Genomic DNA, 18,398 nt, shown 5'->3' with positions numbered 1-18,398 from the left:
AGGACCCCTCCGCCTCCCCGGCTTTGCTCCCGGTGTCCCTGGTCTGCTGGAGACGGTCCCCAGCAGACCAGGGGCACCGGGAGCAAAGCCGAAGCGGCGGCAGCGAGAAAAGCCCCGTTCGTACCTGCAAGTCGGGGACTGCCTGTATGTTTATACCCGGCGTATAAGACGACCCCCGATTTTTGGGGGATGTTTTTTAGTATAAAAAGTCGTCTTATACGCCGGAAAATACGGTAGTTGTGTTGGCTCCATGGTATGAGACACAAGGTGGGTGAGGTAATATATTTTATTGGAACAACTTCTGTTGGTGAGAGACGAGCTTTTGAGCTTATATAGAGCTCTTTCTTGATCAGGAGACCAGTATGAAGACTAAAAGATAAAAAATATTACCAATAAGGGAGATTATCTCTCTCACCTTATCTCCCTAACCATAAAGTAACACAGTTTTCTCAGACCTAGTTCCTGTAAGCTATTGGCTCTGTTACTTTTTTACAGAAAGAGCCTCAGAAGTGTTTACTTTTGGTGAAGGGAGGAATGGGGCTGTCCCAAAAGCTATTTTAAAGTATGGGGGAATTCGAGTAGACAATTATTTGCTCCTTTATGAACTAACCCTTTCCTTACCAAGTAGTTTGACGTATATAATGGCAGATATAGATGTGAACTAATATTTCTGGAGTTTAACCTTTCTCTGGTGACTTGGGGGTTACTGTTATTGGTATTATAAAGAGGTCTGTACAGTCGTTTTGCTTTGCCTCAAGTCTTATAATGTAAGCATTCCCAGCTGTTTTTTGACATGAGATCCTGAAATGCCTTTTAACTCATAAGACCCCATTGCTCATTTTAAAATCAAGTTTAATTACAACAGAAGGTGCAGGGGCCTTTTTCTGTATATAGGGTTCGCTGTGAGCAGCTAACATATGTTGAAGCTCAAGTGTCCCTATCTACATTAGGATGTTAAAACCAGGTTTTAAAAACACACTTTTTCTCTAAATGTGGGCAGCCACTTCCTGGACGGATTAACATTGTTACCTTGGAGTCAGGTTTGTATTTCTTATCCCCAAATTAATATTGTAGCGTCATGCTGTGATCTGTTCCCACAAAACAATATTTTCTCTCTTTGACCTGTATTTTTGGAAGACAGTGGAAGTATGAAGTGGAGATGATACTTTGGCTCAAAGCTTGAAAACTAAAGAATTGTGATTTGAGTGTGCTGAAATCACTTCTTGAGTAATTCCTGAACAGGAGAGTGACCAAACGTTTGCTTAGTCTGTGACCTTCATTGGTGATTCAATGAAAGGGTTCTTGTAAGACTTTCACAGTTTATTTTTCTCTGATTGCAGGAGTAGAACGCAAATCAGAAGATGAGAAATCTTTTGGTGACTTTGTCATTAAGGGAAAAGACTCGCCTTACCGCACGCTGAACTTCACCTTTAAACCCTATGACTTTGACAGGCTGGTGGAAGTGACCCGTTACAATGTTCTGAACAACAAGGCCATTCTCCAAAAAGCCCTAAATTTGGCTCTGAGCAGGAGGAGGAGGAAGAAGAAGAGCTATAGGCTCTGAGAACCTTCCTGGCAAAGGACATGGATGGACTGCAGTGCACCAAAGGCATATGGGTCAAGTAAGAATGCTGAAGGCCGAAGTAGTTGAAAGCCACCTTCATTTGAATGGGAGAAGCATAGTTTAATTCCCTACATGTCACACTAAAAACTGACCAGATATGGTAGAAATCTCTCCCTCTCCCCCCACTCCTGTTGTACTTTGCTACAGTTTGTAAAGCCCATGAAGATAATAGTTGTTTTTCATTGCTAACTGTCTGGTATTAAGAAACCAAACTAGGTACATTGTGAGGTAACAGGAGTTCCTCTCTTGTTACTCAGCACAGTCACAGATTCATCTAAGTTCTGGCTGTGCAGGGTGGTAGGGATGCTGATATGAGGTATAACAATCCTCCTCGTTCCTGAGCCAGTGATGCATGTTTTTAGTTATGGATCTCTGTGGAGGAGAGGGTGTTTAAGTGTAGGTTATGCAGACAAATGTATCTTGGGGACTGGATTGGTTAAGGCCACACTACTCCATTTTTGTGCTGTGACACATCTAGAATTTGAAGCCAGGTAACCAGTGGTGAAAGTCCATTCAGGAGCTGTGCCAAGTCATGGAGAAAATCCTGGTTTGTTGGCAGAGATTCCTCTGTTCAAGGCATGGATAAAGTGGGCTAATTCCTCTACACAGTTTAATTTAGCCAATGCCAAAAGGAACTCTTTTAAAAATCTGCTGATGTAATAATGTTATTTTTGTTCTATAAAACCCTAGATATCTTGGTCCTAGCAGCTTTAGAGGCTGACTCTCTCTCCTTATGTGATACCAGAGCTATTGTCCTAATTTCTGTCTAACATAATTGGGGAGGCATTGGGAGTTCCCAGGAAAGGATCCTTGGTGATGGAAATTGCTTCCTCTTGCTGCTGCAACCTGACTCACCAGAGCCTGGAATCGTTGCCCTTCAGATGCTGCAAAAACTCATCTGTTTGTTTTCTCGGATATTTCCTGGGGAGGAGGAAGACAGGCTATTTTTCCATAATGGGTAGGTTTTAGGGAGGTCTGTTTTTTTATAAGATATTTGGGACAGTGCCTTGTTTAGGATTTTATTTTGTTAGTGTGCATTTTAGAGGACTACTTTGATGCAGCAACTGCTTGAGATAGGTGTAACTACTAAATATGAATAAATAAAATGAATGCAAGATGCTGCTGCTGCATTGTGGGGTAGAATTACTGCACTGCAGAAAGAACTTTTAAGCAGAAGAAAATAATCCTCAAGGAATGTCTAAAATGTATTGGGGAATAACCACTATCCATGTGTATGGTGTCTAATTTGAACTGAATGTGCTGACTGTGTGTTTTAACTTTTATGACAGAAGTTTGATGTCCCATTCAAAGCAGACCATAATGTAGTTGTAACTTTTCAAGAACACTGTGCAACTTCATTTCTATAAAGGAAAGAGTATTTTCTACATTTCCTTTTAATAAAACAAAAATAATTTTGCTCTGGGCTGCTTTTCAGGCCACAAAGCTCAAGTGGAGGGTTGTTCTTCTTTACTTATTGGTGCTTGTTCAGCTTCATGATAGTTCTACCTCCTCCAGTTTTAAGTACCTTCTAATTAAAGGTAAATAATAACAACAAATACTATACCTACCTCTCAACATATTGTCTTTTCATCGGTTGTTCTCAAAGCACTTTACATAAGAACATAAGAATGGCCGTACTAGGTCAGACCAAAGGTCCATCTAGCCCAGTAGCCTGTCTGCCGACAGTGGCCAACACCAGGTGCCCCAGAGCGGGTGGACCGAAGACAATGATCAAGTGATTTGTCTCCTGCCATCCTTCTCCAGCCTCTGACAAACAGAGGCCAGGAACACCATTTCTATCCCCTGGCTAATAGCCTTTTATGGACCTAACCTCCATGAAATTATCTAACTTCTCTTTAAACTCTGTTTTAAAGAAAGATGAGTATCATTATCCTTATTTTACAGGTAGGGAACCTGACCACAGTGACTTGCCAGGGACATCCCAGAAGGCCAGGAACAGAGCCAGAAGTAGAACCCAAGTCTCCTGAGTCTGACCAGTGCTCTATCCATTAGGGAATAGTGCTAAAATATACTCCAATCCTAAAAATATAGTCTATCTACATTCTAGGGGCCTTGCTTTTCAGTGTACTGAATAACTGCAGTTTTGAGCGGTTAAACTGCCTTGCCACCAGGCTGCGAACACCACTTTTATGTCCTTTTCTCCTGTTGAGGCATGACGAGAATCCACAATTCAGTGCTATCCGTTTTCATTATTTTCAGTACAGATCAACCTCTTTTCTTTGTAGGACTGAGAACGCTATCGTCTTTTCTTTTTACCAATAAATTAATGAGAGTAATTGCATTGTTCGTTTATAAATATTCCTGACTGGGCTCTGCTAAAGCCTTGCATCCACGTTGGGCTTGGGATGCTTAGTGCGGTATGGTGGGTGGGGTATAGAAGAGAGATTGGGGTAGAGGACTGGGGTAGAGTTTGGGATAGAGGAAGGGAGTGTGGGGTCTGAGAGGGAGTTTGGGTGAAGAAGGGAGTTGTGATCTGGGACAGGCTGGAGTGAAGGGTCCAGGAAAGGTTATGGGTACAGGAAAGGATTCTGGCTTAGGGAAGAGGTGTAGGAGGGGGTGCAGGGTCTGGGAGGGAGTTGTGACTTGGGGGGAAGGGTGCAGAGGGTTTGGGTGGTGACATGGGGCAGGGAAATTGAGTGCAGGGTCAGAGAGGGGTATGTGTGCAGGAAAGGATTTGGCCTGGGGGATGAGTGCAGGAGGGGATGCAAGGTCTGGGAGGGAATTGTGACTTGGAGGAGGTAGGGAGAGGGGATACTGAGGGGTGGCCTGGAGCAGGTAGTTGGGGGGAGAAGGGGGATAGGGTGCCAGAGAGGCAGTCTCTGGCTGGGAGGTGCTTATCTAGGTGGCTCCCAGCTAGCAGCTCTGCAGACTCCAGCCTGTGCGCTGGGTGGCTGCTCCATATGTGTCTGCTCCAGCATGGGCAGGTGGTTGTGAGGAGGCCTCATTCACTGCCCCTGCCTTCAGCAAACTATCTCAACTCCAATAGAAGCTGGAGGATTTTGTTGGGGCAAAGACTGTGCACAAAACTTTCTCCTCCCTGCCCAAACAACAGAGCAATTATCAACCTGCAATTTAAACCTGCTGTGGCTGCTCTGTAGCAAAGGTGCTGGTAAGGCACCCATGGGCTGGATCTGGTGGCTTGGCTGGCTGGATCCGGCCTGCTAGCTGCCTCTTGCTCACCTCTGGTTTAGATGGTGATACCGTCACTAGAATGGGACGTGGCTTTCTGTCTGCTCTTCATTTTTATCACCAGCCAGTTGGCTGAGACTCCACAAACCTGTCAGAAAATGGGTTGACTTTGTAATTTTGTGTACAGTATAAACCAAATAAATCTTTAAGAACACTACACCAGGCAGATCTTGATCGTATCAGCTGTTTTACTTTGATTCTGGATTCAGCCCTGAAACTTGCAGAAATTAGGGTGTGTGTACAAATAAAACAAAACTGACAACAAGTTTTCCATGATGCCCTGTGCAGCAAAGTTTTGCATTATTCCCAACAAGTCAACTATTTTGCAAGCATTTTGATACAGGTTGCACCTCCCAAATCCGGGACTCTCTGGTCCAGTAACATCCATGGTCCAGTAGGACCACAGATGTTCCTGAACTAGAAAGCCCCAGATTGGGAGCATAGTCACAGGAGGACCAGTGGTAGCAGGGCCGGGGCTAGCTTCCGACAGCCTCGCTGGGACAAGAGTCGGGGAGCAGCAGCGGGGCATCTGGAAATCTGGCAGGAGCCAGGCAGCGGGGCTGGGGCCAGATCTGGCCAGCAACCACACAATGGGGCTAGAGCCATCCTGCAGGGCAGGCAGTAGGTGGGCTGGCAAGGGCCGAAGATAGAGGGACCAGCCAGGGCCCAAGTGGAGCTGGCAGGGAAGAGGAGAAGTGGGCTGGGGACCCTCCCCTGGTTCAGCAAATTCCCTAGTTCGGGACCAGTCAGGGCCTGAAGGTGCCGGACCAGAGAAGTCCAACCTATATCACAATTTCTGGCTGCAAGAGATCTAAAATGCTTGTCTGTGCTTAAATGAGCCCCATTGACAGAACTTAACTTGTGCTGCTGCAGTTGGTAAAGGTGAGTCTTAGTCACAAAATTCAGCTCTGAAAGTATGTCTAAAATTTGGGGAGTTCTGTCTGGTGGTTTGATTTTGGTCCCATTTTTTCCCTTTGAATTTGTAAATCTGCATCTACGAATTTTTCCAAGCATTGTTCTACTTCCTTTTCCTAGATTTGCATGGGAAAATCTCTTCTTGTAACCCATCAAGGCAGCATTGTTTGTGCTAACAGGTACACCAGGCTTTAAATGACAGCAAATTACAGTTTGTTGAAAGGGTGTTGCTTTTGAACATGATCCTTCTGAATTTGGGAGGTGGTATATGTTATGATGGAAGAAACGTGCTCCTCTTCACATCTAACTTGCAACATTTACTAGTGCAGAGGGAAGTAGAGTGACAGTAACATTTGATGTGCTGAATTGTGATGGTTTTATCCTACTACAAATGCACACTACATAGGAACCAATCAAATCTTTTACTTAAGATCATCAGGCATAAAATGTGCATGGTGAGTGTATCAACCCACAGTGCCATGCAGTGTTGTCCCTTAGGATTTTGCCCTGCTTGCAGAATTTATTATTAGATGGGTTTAGTTCTAGTGTAAAGATCAGTTCTTAAAAGATCAAAAGTTGTACGCAAAGCCTGCTTATAGCAGTAGGAAACAATGGACAACAAAACCAATACCCTGCCTCTTCTCTAGAGTTTTCATTACAATGATCTCAAAGTCCTTTACAATCATGAATAAACTTTTCCTGTAAACATCCCTAAGAAGTAAATAGGTATTACTGTTCTCATTTTACTGATGGCTTACCTGTGATTGCAGCTTATTGTACCACACATATGACATGAGCTGCCTTCCCGCAACATGTTTCTGGCTTGCTTGGCCCCTGCCCCAGCAGCTGAGGCAGAAGTGGTCTGCCCTTCACTACTGAGGACAAGGGCTGAGTGAGCTGAAGTCCCCTCTTCCCCCAGCATGCTCAGCTTCTGTCCCTGGCAACCAAGCCCAGGCAGAGAGCTAGCCACTGCTGCCTCCTAGGTAGGTGCTCTCAGGCAGAAGCAGCTGCATCCTATTCCCCACCTGGCTACCAGGGAGAACAGTCAACATGTCAATAGGGAGATGTAGGGAAAGGAGTATAGAGCCTCTCTCACTCCCCACCCTCAACAGGCCAATCTGTGGTGGGGGAGAGGGAGATAGATGTGACCCTACATAACTCCCTCTGCATTTCCTTTATTGTACCAGAAGCAATAAGGCCCATTTCTCATACTTTTGTTTTCCTTTTTAAGATGCAATCCAAAAACCACAAGGCTAACTGAGTTTGGAGGAAAAATCCTGAACCTCCATTTGCTGTGCTTGTAATCTTTTAATGAGTCAGTGTGGGCAATTGTGTCTAACTTCTGACTTTGGGAATTCAATATGAACAATGATATTGAAACTCTTCCAGAACTCCTGTCCCAGGGGTTGATGAATGTGCTGAATGTCATTCATACCTCAGGTTTTCCTACATGTAACTTGTGATGTCACGTGACATCAGATCATTAGAATCTAATGTCCAGTGGAAATTCCAGAAGGCACCGTTAGAATCCATCAACCAGTCTGTGTTGGCTTCAGTTAGAGGAACAGGAATCCCAGGTACCAGTAGCCCAAAAAATCTAGTGTCGCTTTTCAGAATCTAATTGACCACTTACAGCCATTGTGACAATGTTAGGTGCCATCACAATGCAAATAATGAAGCCCCATTCAGGGACTGCGGCCCCATTGTCTTTGGCATTGTATCAAAAAGAGTTCTGTGCTCCAGAGAGATTAGGCTTGAAGTATATGACAAATTGTCAATAGGTGGATGCTACTGACGGGAGCACGAGTAATAATGAGATTATTATGATTAGGGTAAACCAGCAGTCATCGATCGATTGCATAGTAAAAATCAACTGAAGATTTTCAAGTGACCCTAGAAGCGAAAGTTGTACCTTAAATAAATACAAAGATACTATTTCATGGATTTCCAATGGGACTTTGTATTTGTTCTGTGACTTTGATTTGAAGGTCTTTTGGAGAGATTTTTTTATTCAGAACAGGTGCTTCCGTTACTTCCATGTGCATTTTCAAAATGAGTGTGATGTTATATGTATTTATATTTTTGAAGCTTTTATGGCCTGCAGTGTAAACAATGAGCCTTTAAATACTGTCTCTCTAGAATGACTGTATTTGTACACCAAGATAGCTCTGCTTGCATTTGGGAGAAGGGAATGGCTTTTTAGGTTCTTTTCAGTGTCTCAGGTAAAATACATTTTTTCAATGTCCATGAACTGATTTATTTTTAAAGCATGAGAAGAGAATGAGGCAACTAATGTAAAACACATATCAATAACATTGTGATGACAATAACTCTCATATCAGTTTGATCTCATATCGGTTTTTGATCTGAGGAAGTGGGTCTGGCCCACGAAAGCTCATCATCTAATAAACCATCTTGTTAGTCTTTAAAGTGCTACATTGTCCTGCATTTTGTCTCATATCAGGAAATTCATAGCTCATGCCCCTCCCACTCTTACTATTATTTATTATTCCTGTAGAAAAATGTGTAGGTGCTTTATAGACAAACAAGATATGGTTGGTCCTTCTCCCCTGGGATGAACTTGGAAACAAATTATGGGGAAAGGATAGAGGAAAGATGAGTGATCCAATCATTAAAAAAATCATGAGATGAGCATGTACTCACTTCTTGTGTGTTCCTTTACATTTCTTAACTTTGTATATCTTATATATTGCCTTCAGATCTGAGCATTTCCATATCTTTAATGTATTCCTCCTCACAAGACCCTCATGAGGAAAAAAATATTAGTATCCACATTTTACAGATGGAGAGTTGACTTGCCCAATCCCCAGTTTGCATGAAGTCTGTGGTGGAACTAGAACAAGAGTCCAGGTCTCCCATCTTCTAAACTAGTGTCCTAGTCACTGGACCATCATTTCTCTGACACATATAGCTATTACGAAGTCTGTGTAAATATATATGTTTCAAGAAGTAAATTCAGTTGAAAGAGCAAGAGTGGTGGAATGGAAGTAATAAACTAAAAACTAAGGAAAAAAAGTCTCAAGGAATTTAAAGGAACAGTATGAAGTTGAATGGCACAATATTTTAAGGATTAGTCTTCTGATGTAATAACAGAGGGAAACCCAGGAGTGCTGGAAGAGACTATTAGTTGGCCCGTCATATGCTATTGGTCAGGGTTCCATGGCAGGCATCAATATCCTGGCTTCTGTTGCGTCTGGCTGGATGTCTGAGTTTCCTTAATGCAATACTTGCTTCCCTGGACTAGGGAATTTTGTGGACATTTGATGTAACTATTTCTTCAATGCTAAGGGAAAGAAACATTCAGCAAAGCATTCAGTGAGATGCACAAGGGTAGTTTTTGAAGCAGACTCCAGCCATTTAGGAATATACAAATGAAGTTCCTGTGTGCTGATGTCTTCATAATGTCTCTAGTCACTGCCTCGGACAGTAAAATTTTTAAAGGCAGTTTTGAAGCACCATTAAAATAATTTGGCTGGAGAGAGCAACACTACAGGAGTGCTTTCAAGGAAATGTTCTCAGAGTAACAGCTGTATTGAGGAGAGAACAGAACCAGTTTAGTGAATTCAGAGCAGCTCAGTGGTTTTAAACACCTCTTCTGTTACATTTACCTCAGGCTTGGGAGGTGCCTGGACCCAGTCTCTCATGTTCCGGGCTGTGTTGCTTAACCGCATGTCAACCCAAATGCTACCACTTCTGGCTGCTGTAGTATTTAAGAAGAAAGATACTGAATTTTCTGACAGGCAGGTAATGTAAACTGTAGATATTCTTCTGTTCTATGATTTTTCATGAAGAAACTGCAAACTATTGTAGTAGACATGTAAAACTACAGGCCTGAGCATAGTGCTTATTGGTTTGAGTGGTACTGCTGACTTCAGTAGAAGGTTTAGCAGTAGTAAGTCCTTCATTTTCCAGTGTGTTTTCAGGGTCAGTTCCTAAATCTGACCCTTTCAGTATATAGAGTGAGGCCTGGTTTAAATTGGTAACTTAGAATGACTTTGCTATGTTGCTCAGTGGTGTGAAAAATTTACACCCTGGAGAGTCACGATGACCTAAACTCTGATATAGGCATCAATAGGTTGATGGAGGAATTCTGCCATCTGCTTAGCTACAACCTCTTGAGGGGATGGATTTACTACAGCATTGGAAAACCCCTGCTTTTGCCAGCTTCTGCACTACAGAGGCACAATTGCAATGTATTTGCATAGACATATCCTGAGTGGAATATTTATAATCTTTGGGAGAAAAAGGGAAAAGATTTATTTAAATGTTTGCATTACAGAGTAAGGAATACACTATTATTAACAAACTATAGCTGGACTTTGCTGCCCATTCTTGTTCCCAAACCTCTTGTTCCAAGGATGGGGGAAGAATAATTAGCTTTGAGGAGACTGTGTAACACTCACTTGCCTTTTTTCCTTATTGCTTTACCGTTCAAATATAGAGCAGACCTACTTAACAATTAGGTTTATATACCTGTAAATAGTGATGCAAAATTAAGACTACTGAGCCAGATTACTGTGTTTAGTCACCTGCTGGCTAGAGGTTCCTCACAAGTGGTTAATCATGAATGAACAAAATTATCTCTGCCAAAATAATTCTCCATTTACATCAGTAACATTCAAGCTAATAATCTAGCCAATAATACAGGCACTTTGGCTTTAGTCAAGGATTTTGTTCAAGTTCTCAAATTTTTAGGTTTGACCACAGGAGGAAAAAATGTATGTTCATACCCTGCGTGTTCGCTAACATATGCTAACAAACATGGGGTAAAATTTTAGTGAAATCAAGGCAGTTTGCTGTTTTCACAAGTGCTAGTGGACTGCTAGCATTTATTTTTACCCACTAACATGTGTTAATGCTGCAACTAGCTTGCCTTCACAAGAATTTAACCTTATGTTAGCTATGACATGTTAGTGAACACGAGGTTAGAACACATTTTTTCCCTCTAGAAAGATAATGCCTCTCCACATTTTAAATCAATAAAGTCAAACAACACTTGTAAAAGTTAGAATAAAAAAGTGTGGGACTTCATCTCTTGTTTTAGATCTTTGAGATAAGCCTTTAATTTGTGTTATTTATTAGCAAATAAATGTTTTTCAGCTTTTTTTCTAAAAGAATGCATGGCAGCTCAGTACTCATAAAAAACATTTTCAAATAAATGTAAAGAATATATTAATATACATTTCTATGAGACATCATAAAGTCTTCAATCTTAGGTTATATAGAAGTATTCTGACCACCGTAACTACTCCCTGTCCCTTTGCGAGGACTTTTTCGTGGTTCATAGTCCTCAGTTTAATGCAGACAACTGACTCTGAAGATGAGTAGGCAAATCTGAGATATAAAGACAGATTGTTGAAGTAGGTAAGGAAAAGTAGACCAGTTCTACTTGGCTTAGCCTGATTAGCTTCCGCTTCCTCAGTTTGAAGTGGTTCTTAGTTTTCATAGGCAAAGCAACTCGTGCTGGCTGGTTCCCCTGTTTTTGTTTCATTTTAGCAGTTTTCTTTAGGTGAACTGTGGCAGAGTTTGACATTTGCGTTGATTGTCTTTTCAGCATGACAAGCATCCATACTATAACCTCACGGTGAAAGTCCTCAGAGCTAGAAACATTCGTGCCACTGACCTGTGTAAGTCTTTGACCAAAATTATACCAACTAATTTTCTGTGAACAAACTACTTCGGTTCCATAGCGCCTTCTGGCCTCTGTCATAAACACTAAATTAACATTCACAGGTTTTTAGTCTTAATTTTTTAACTGAGGCCAACAAGGAGAGCCAATAGAATGAGAGTGTCTTGTTAATTACATCAAGGTACATTAGTAACATGGAGGAACTGTGTAATGACAATGACAAAATTGATAGGACAAAAAATGTTGCTCTTGATTTTTTTTTTTCTCTGGTGAAAATGAAGTAAAACTCAGTGATGTAAACAGTTTCACTAATGTAAAAACTAGGGGGAGTGCAAAGTGAATTTTTATTTTTAAACATTCAATTTTGTATAAATCCTTCCCTGGGTGTGTTAAAAAATAAATTAAACACAATTAGGTGACAATGTTCAGTTCCTTTAGTGAACTCCCTTTGAAAATTCTGCATTTATTTTCAAATTAAAGTTATTCTTAACTGGAGTTTGTTGTTAGCCTGATTTTTAAATATGGTGGCATTTATAAAAAAGAGCACATTTTCTACACGTGAAAAAACATTGTGCATATAAACAGCCATTTGTCTATGCAAATTAGGTAACTGGGTACCTAACTATCTCTTAGCATGTTTACTGAATCTCTATACATAAATATCTGTTTGTGTGTGCACATCCATACACAGGTTTCTACAGACAGATATGGGGAATTTTTTTTCTGGGATCCCCTGTAGGAATTGCAGGCTGTGTGTGGGAAAAGGTATAGGGAGAACACAGCCTTTCTTCTAGTTCATCTAACTGCACCTGTATCTTAGTGCACTATGCTTAGAGGTTGGGATTATATAATTAACTATGATAAACTGACCCTACAACATAAAGAACCTGGGAGAAGTTCTCAGAATTCAGTTTTCCTGTATTATGATGGTTGGCTCATAGTAGGTTGCTCCAGCCAAGAGACCAGATTGGTGGCTTTGCTCTTGCTCCATCTTCTAGGAGTGATGGTTGTCTCTGAAAATAAACAGAAGTCCAGATTAACACCCACACTTGCAATACACTTTACCAATGGGACACTGGCCTCCATTTCAACAAAAGCTATCTTCCCCACAGAAAGATTTCTGATACAATAGATTACTTATTGATCAAAGACAATGGTCAAGCTGTGCTGTGCTTTTCTTTTCTAGGTCACATGGCCTCATGCATTTATGTGACACCATTTGCCAGACTTCATCTATGCTGCCTACAGGCTTGAATCTGGTCAGGCTATGCACCAGACAAGGAGCTCATGAGAGTGACTATTCTCTTTCTTCTTTGGTGGTCAAATCTGGACGCAATGAGAGCTGTCATCCTTTCATCACTCCTGCCCCTAGTATCACCATTCTAATAGGTGCATCCCTTACGGGTTGGGGTGCTCACCTGAATAGCCACACCGTGCAAGGTATTTGGACCCCATGGGAGGCCAGCCTACACATTAGCCTACTGGAACTGAAGGCAGAGTGTGTGGCAAGTAGGCAGGCATCTCTTCTACTTTTATTTTCTCCATGTCCAAGTAATATTGTGCAACATCACCATGGGTCTTTTACATAAATGACCAGGACAGAGCAAAATCTCTTCTCCTTTGCCTAGAAACAGTCAGACTTCGCAACAGTCAGACGTTGGAACAGGTGTGCACCAGAAACTGCATCATTATCCTAGCTGCGTACTTTCCAATACTCTTTAGCAGACAAGCTCAACAGACGCTTCTCTGCAGACTGTGAGTGGGAGATACATAGCTCCATCCTGAATGAGAGATTTATTCAGTGGGCAATACCTTCATCAGATCTTATTCTCTTTTTGTCCCAAACAAAGAGGAAGCTTCCCTTGTAGTGCTCAGTGGATCATGGCTTTCAGGGCAATGCTCTCCTGTTGTCATGGATGGACAAATCCAAACATTTGTTTCCTCTTGTTCTCCCACTGCCATAGGTCTTGAGAAATATCCATCATGAAAGACATTCTCCTCATACTCAGTGGCCCAGAGAGTTTTGGATCCTCCTCTCAGGATCTGCTCCTTCCTGGATCTCCATACTCAGGAAGGGGGCAGAATCAGACACCCTCATCCAAACCTACTCCCCCTCATGGACTGCTGTTTGGATGGGCATCAGAACTAGAGCATGTTTGCTTGGCACTCATCCAAGATATTTCTTATTCAAAATAGGAAAGAGTCAGCAAGGACCTGCTATCTAGTTAAATGAAGATGCTTGGGCTCGAAGACCTGGGCTCAAAATAAACTACCTTCCCCAAGTTCTGAGATACCCTAGTCATTTTAATTTACCTCCTATTTTTAACTCACTGCAGGTCTATTTTGCAGAGATCAGTGCTTGTCCTCCAATAAAGAGATGTTACATCTTAACTCATCCTACAATATTGAAATTGATGAAAGGCATAGTTAGAACTTTTCTGCCAGTTGTCAAATTGCATCTCAAGAGGACCTTCATCTTGTCCTATTAGTACTCACCAGGCTGCTATTTGAACATGTTCCATATCCCACCTTATTCATGAAAGTTGAATTTTTAGTTGCTATTACCTCAGCCAGAAGGGTGAGCGAGAAGAGAGCCCACATGGCACACTCACCACATACTATTTTTCACACAAAAAGGTCTCCCTTCTGCTGCATCCTAAATTCCTTCCCAAAGTTGTTTCTGAATTCCGTGTCAACCAAATTATCCATTTACCTGTTTTCTTCCTGGGAACTCATGCCTCTGTGGTGGAGAGGAAATTTCATTCCCTTGATGTCAGTTGTGCCTGGGAATTCTTCCTGCAGAGGGCCACGTCTACCCGAAAATTGCCTCGTCTATTTCTTTCCATAGCAGATAGGTCACAAGGACAAGCTACATCTTGTTAGAGAATCTCTAAATGGATTTCTGGAAACATCATCACATGCTATCAGCTAGCACTTGTCCCTCTGCCTGATGGGTTAAGGGCTCACACCACAAAAGTACTAACTGTTCCTACAGCCTCCCTGCAGGAAGTACTGATAGCGGGTATATGCAGAGCAGCTACCGGGAGCTCCACACATGCTAGTTGAGGTCTCTGCTGCAGATGCAGTAGTAAGAGTTGCAGTACTTGCAGCATCTTTGCCACTGGCATCTTTTCAGTCTCCTCCAGAAATACACACAGGCAGTAGTTCCCAATGTTTTTTATACCACGAACCGGAAAACTCATTCACAAATTTTTGGCGGACTGGTAACATTTTATTTGCATTATATAACGAATATGCAAATATGCGAATAAAATGCTACCAGTCCGCCAAAATATGTATCCCAGCCCTGGCCCCCGGAGCCACTGCAAACAGTTGGCTTTAACCCCATGTGGCGGGCGGCTGCCAGAGCTGAAGCTGGCTCCTGTGCAGCAGCTCAGGGGGCCAAGGTGTATCCCAGCTCTGGCCCCCAGAGCCACCACAGACAGCTGGTTTCCACTCCGGCACTGCCGTGGCCTGGAAGCCAGAGGTTTGTGGCCCAGCACTGGTCTGCAGACCGGCACTAGAAACTGCTGCATGTAGGGACGACAAGTGCTTGAAGAAGAAATTAGTTTAATTACTTGGTACGCTCTCAGATGTGTGGTTGGTGTCTGTATTCCATTACCTGTCCTCCTTCACTTCGGCTCTGGGTCTTGCTGTCTTCATGGTATTAGAGAAGCCCACACCACCTCTTACGTCCTCAGGCTGGAGTGAGCTCCTGCACATGTAAAGGCCAGTGGACGCTGCAGGTTAGCATTTCTGGCACCATGTGGAATACAGATAGGGCTACACATCTTCAAGAGCTTCCAGTCAGAACAGTGGTTTTCAAATTTTTTGGTCTGCGGCCCACCCTGCTCAAAACAAACCTTTCTGTGGACCACCGGCCAACTACCCTTGGTAACAAATTGCCTTCTCTTAATCTCTGAATGCTCCTGGAGCATAAAAACATAAATATGCAAGCTGAAACATAAAGCTGTATATAACTGGTAAGAAAGGAAATACTATAAATCAAAAACTATTAAACAGATTAAATGCTTTAACTTTATCATGTTAGTTTACCAAACTTCATTTTAAATAAAGTAATATATTAATGTATGTCCAAAACAAAAGGTTTCAACATTCTCTGTTTATGGCAGGGGTCTGGAACCTTTTTCAGGTTGGAGGCTACTGACCTACAGAAAAATCAGTTGGAGGCCGCACAAAAGTTAGAAGCTAGCTATATAAATAAATAAAAAAATCAACATGCACCTCAACTGATGTGGTCCCTGACCTCACTCCCATCATGATCCAGCCCCATGGGGGAGGGATGAAGAGGGAAGGGAGGACAGAGATTCAGGGCTTCCCACCAGCCAGATGAACTCTTCTGGGGTCCCAGAGCTAATAGATTTTGTGGGCCCCTCTAAGCTCTGGGGTGGGGCCAAAATGAGGGGTTCAGTGTGTGGGAGGGTGCTGTCAGGGAGCAAAACAGAGAGATCTGTCTGGAAGTTTGGGAGCTGGAGCAGGCTGTGATTCTGGCCAATGGGAGTAGTGGGGAAAGCCTCCAGGTGAGCAGTTTCCTGTGCTGCTGTTCCCCAGCCATCGGGAGGGGGGAGCAACAATGCGCAGAACTGCTTCCTCTCCCTGTGAGGCTTGGGGCTCTTTTCCCCCTCCCCGGGAAGCCGGTGCTGGTGCTCCAACCACTCAGGGGCTGGAGTGCTGCCAGCACAGGTTCCCTACTGTGGGAGGAGCCGAGCCAAGCCCTGAGCCTGTGGCCTGTCTGCAAGAAGGTTGCAGACCACACTTTGAGAACCACTGAGATAGTCTCAGAGGTGTAGCTGTGTTAGTCTCTAACTTAAAAAATGAGTAGTTCTGTGGCACCTTAAACACTAACAAATATATATATAGTGTCATGAGTTAGAGGTAACTAACCTCAATTTTTGTTGCTTTGGATGCTTTTTTCATCTTCATTGCAATTGGCTCCATAGGAACATGTTTGTTATGACAGCCATTTTGAATGTTACATTGTTGATATTCAATAGCTTGAATTAAAGACTGAAAAGAAAGTGAATAATGAGAAATGATGGGTTGTGAAGAAAGCTGTGTTGATAAGGTTTTCCTGATGCCAGTCTTCTGTCCTGCCTTCCAGTATCCAAGGCAGACTGCTATGTGGCATTGGATCTTCCAACCGCATCTCCAGTCACATCTCGAACACAGGTTGTTTATAATTCCAATGATCCAGAGTGGAATGAAACCTTTAAATACAGGATCCACAGTATTGTGAAGGTGAGGTGCATTTCTTTGACATGGAGCTGGCTAGAATACTCTATGGTCTTGCATTTGAAGGATCTTAGTATTCAAAACAAAACAAATGATCTTTATTTACAAGAGACAGAAATACAGAAATAAAATTCAAAGATCCAACATCTGCCTCTATCTAGGTCTTCATTTCACTGGGAAGGTGTATTTCGGCCAACACAAATGTAGGAGGTAAATTAGAGTCCCGTCGTCTTGTTTATTAAAACAAGATTTTGGAAAAATAGTAGTGCAGGGAAAAGTAGACACTGGGCTTTTTAAGGATTCTTGAGAAGGTGTGACAATAGATGAAGAAATTTTCCTTTTGCTGTTTCTCAAAGGAAAGTGTTTGTAAGTTGAATAATATGCTTATATAGAACTGTACATCTTGAAGTGCCATACAGACTAATCCTCACAAGATTTCAGTATGGTCAGGTAAGAAACCTGTTGCAAACATATGAAAACTGAGGCACAAATGTGTTGTAGGTCACCTCACACTACACTGCAAATCTGTGACAAAGCCAGGATTAGACGTCAGATTTCCAGTCCAAAATTCAAATCATTACATCACTGCCTCCTTAACTAGGAACCATAACTGGAGATGGGGAATCTAATTCAGCATCCCCTTACAGGAGTTTCATGGAAAGGGGTAAGGTGGAAATGCTGTTCCTCAACAGGATGTGATGCAGGACTGGCTAATTGAGCTCTAACCTGGTTTGCCCTTTGAAAATGCTTTGGCTCCTGGCCTGGTTTGTAGACCAGGTGTCCTAGAGATGTATATTAAATCAGTCTTTGCTAAAAGAAATCAACAGAAATCAATTTCCTATTGATAGCCAAGCAGTGTCAGCACAGTAACACCATTTATGGGGGGTTAGGGAGGCAATAGTTTCCCCCCAAGTTTGGACCCTTGGATTTCATACTTGAGGTCTGCTTAAAGCCCATACTCTGGTTCCAGAGGCAGTTCTTAAATGAGCAGCTTGCAGCTTTGCCTTTAGGGCAGGGAGTTTATTATAAAAAGGGAGAGGCAGGGTGATTAAGAATAACAAAAGCCTGGACATTCAAATAATTGAAGGATCTTTAGAGCATCATGAAAACATTGCTGGGTATTCCACTTAAAAGATGGGGGGAGTGGGAGGGGAGAAGAATAGGAATGAGTGTTGTGCTGTTGGGATTTGTATTTGGACCACTGATGTTAAACTTATAAAATGTTTTTGAAATAGGGGTAAATAGTGATGAATCCAAAGCTGACTGCACAGAGTTACAAAGGGATCTCACGAAAATGGGTGATTGTGCAACACAAGGGCAGATAGAATTCAGTGTTGAAAAGTGCAAAGTAACACACATGGAAAAATATAATCCTAACTATAGATACAAAAATGATGGTGTCTAAAATAGCTGTTACCACTCAACGTGGAGAGTTCCCTGAAAACATCTGTTCAGCGTGCAGTGGCAATTTAAAAGCTAAAAGGCTAACCAAATATAGGGAATCATTAGGAAAAGAATATATAATGAGACAAAATACCATATTGCCTCTATATAAAGTCAATGTATGCCCATATCTTGAATATTGTACGCAGATCTGGTCACTCCATTTTAAAAAGATACATTGTATTTGGAAAAGGTACAGAAAGGGCAACAGAAATGATTGGGGGTAAAGGAACAGCTTTCCATGTGAGGAGAGAGTAACAAAACGGGGACTTTTCAGCTTGGAAAAGAAATGACTAAAAAGTT

General features: G+C 42.2%; 2 protein-coding genes across 3 annotated transcripts in view; both read left to right on the top strand.

Annotated features, from left to right (window-relative positions):
- LOC102449310 (cytosolic phospholipase A2 zeta) overlaps positions 1 to 3,997 on the top strand; it is a 45,349-nt gene extending 41,352 nt beyond the window's left edge. The window contains exon 19 of one of the 2 annotated variants that reach the window (XM_075927226.2): positions 1,341 to 3,997. In XM_075927226.2, coding sequence (XP_075783341.2) covers positions 1,341 to 1,564 — 224 coding nt within the window. In that variant the 3' untranslated portion in view covers positions 1,565 to 3,997. The remainder of the gene's footprint in view (positions 1 to 1,340) is intronic. The other variant, XM_075927225.2, reaches the window with a different exon arrangement.
- A 2,946-nt stretch (positions 3,998 to 6,943) lies between these two features.
- Positions 6,944 to 18,398, top strand: part of LOC102449068 (cytosolic phospholipase A2 zeta-like) — a 41,458-nt gene continuing 30,003 nt past the window's right edge. Inside the window, exons 1-4 of the mRNA XM_025188328.3 lie at positions 6,944 to 7,326; positions 9,384 to 9,514; positions 11,325 to 11,397; positions 16,522 to 16,658. Of these exons, the coding sequence (XP_025044113.3) occupies positions 7,212 to 7,326; positions 9,384 to 9,514; positions 11,325 to 11,397; positions 16,522 to 16,658 (456 nt within the window). The 5' untranslated portion in view covers positions 6,944 to 7,211. The remainder of the gene's footprint in view (positions 7,327 to 9,383; positions 9,515 to 11,324; positions 11,398 to 16,521; positions 16,659 to 18,398) is intronic.

Source organism: Pelodiscus sinensis, chromosome 5 (assembly GCF_052426305.1).
Source record: "Pelodiscus sinensis isolate ZL-2025 chromosome 5, ASM5242630v1, whole genome shotgun sequence".
NCBI classification, from domain to species: domain Eukaryota; kingdom Metazoa; phylum Chordata; order Testudines; family Trionychidae; genus Pelodiscus; species Pelodiscus sinensis.
The sequence above is the reverse complement of the archived record's forward strand: the minus strand, read 5'-3'. Positions and strand labels throughout refer to the sequence as shown.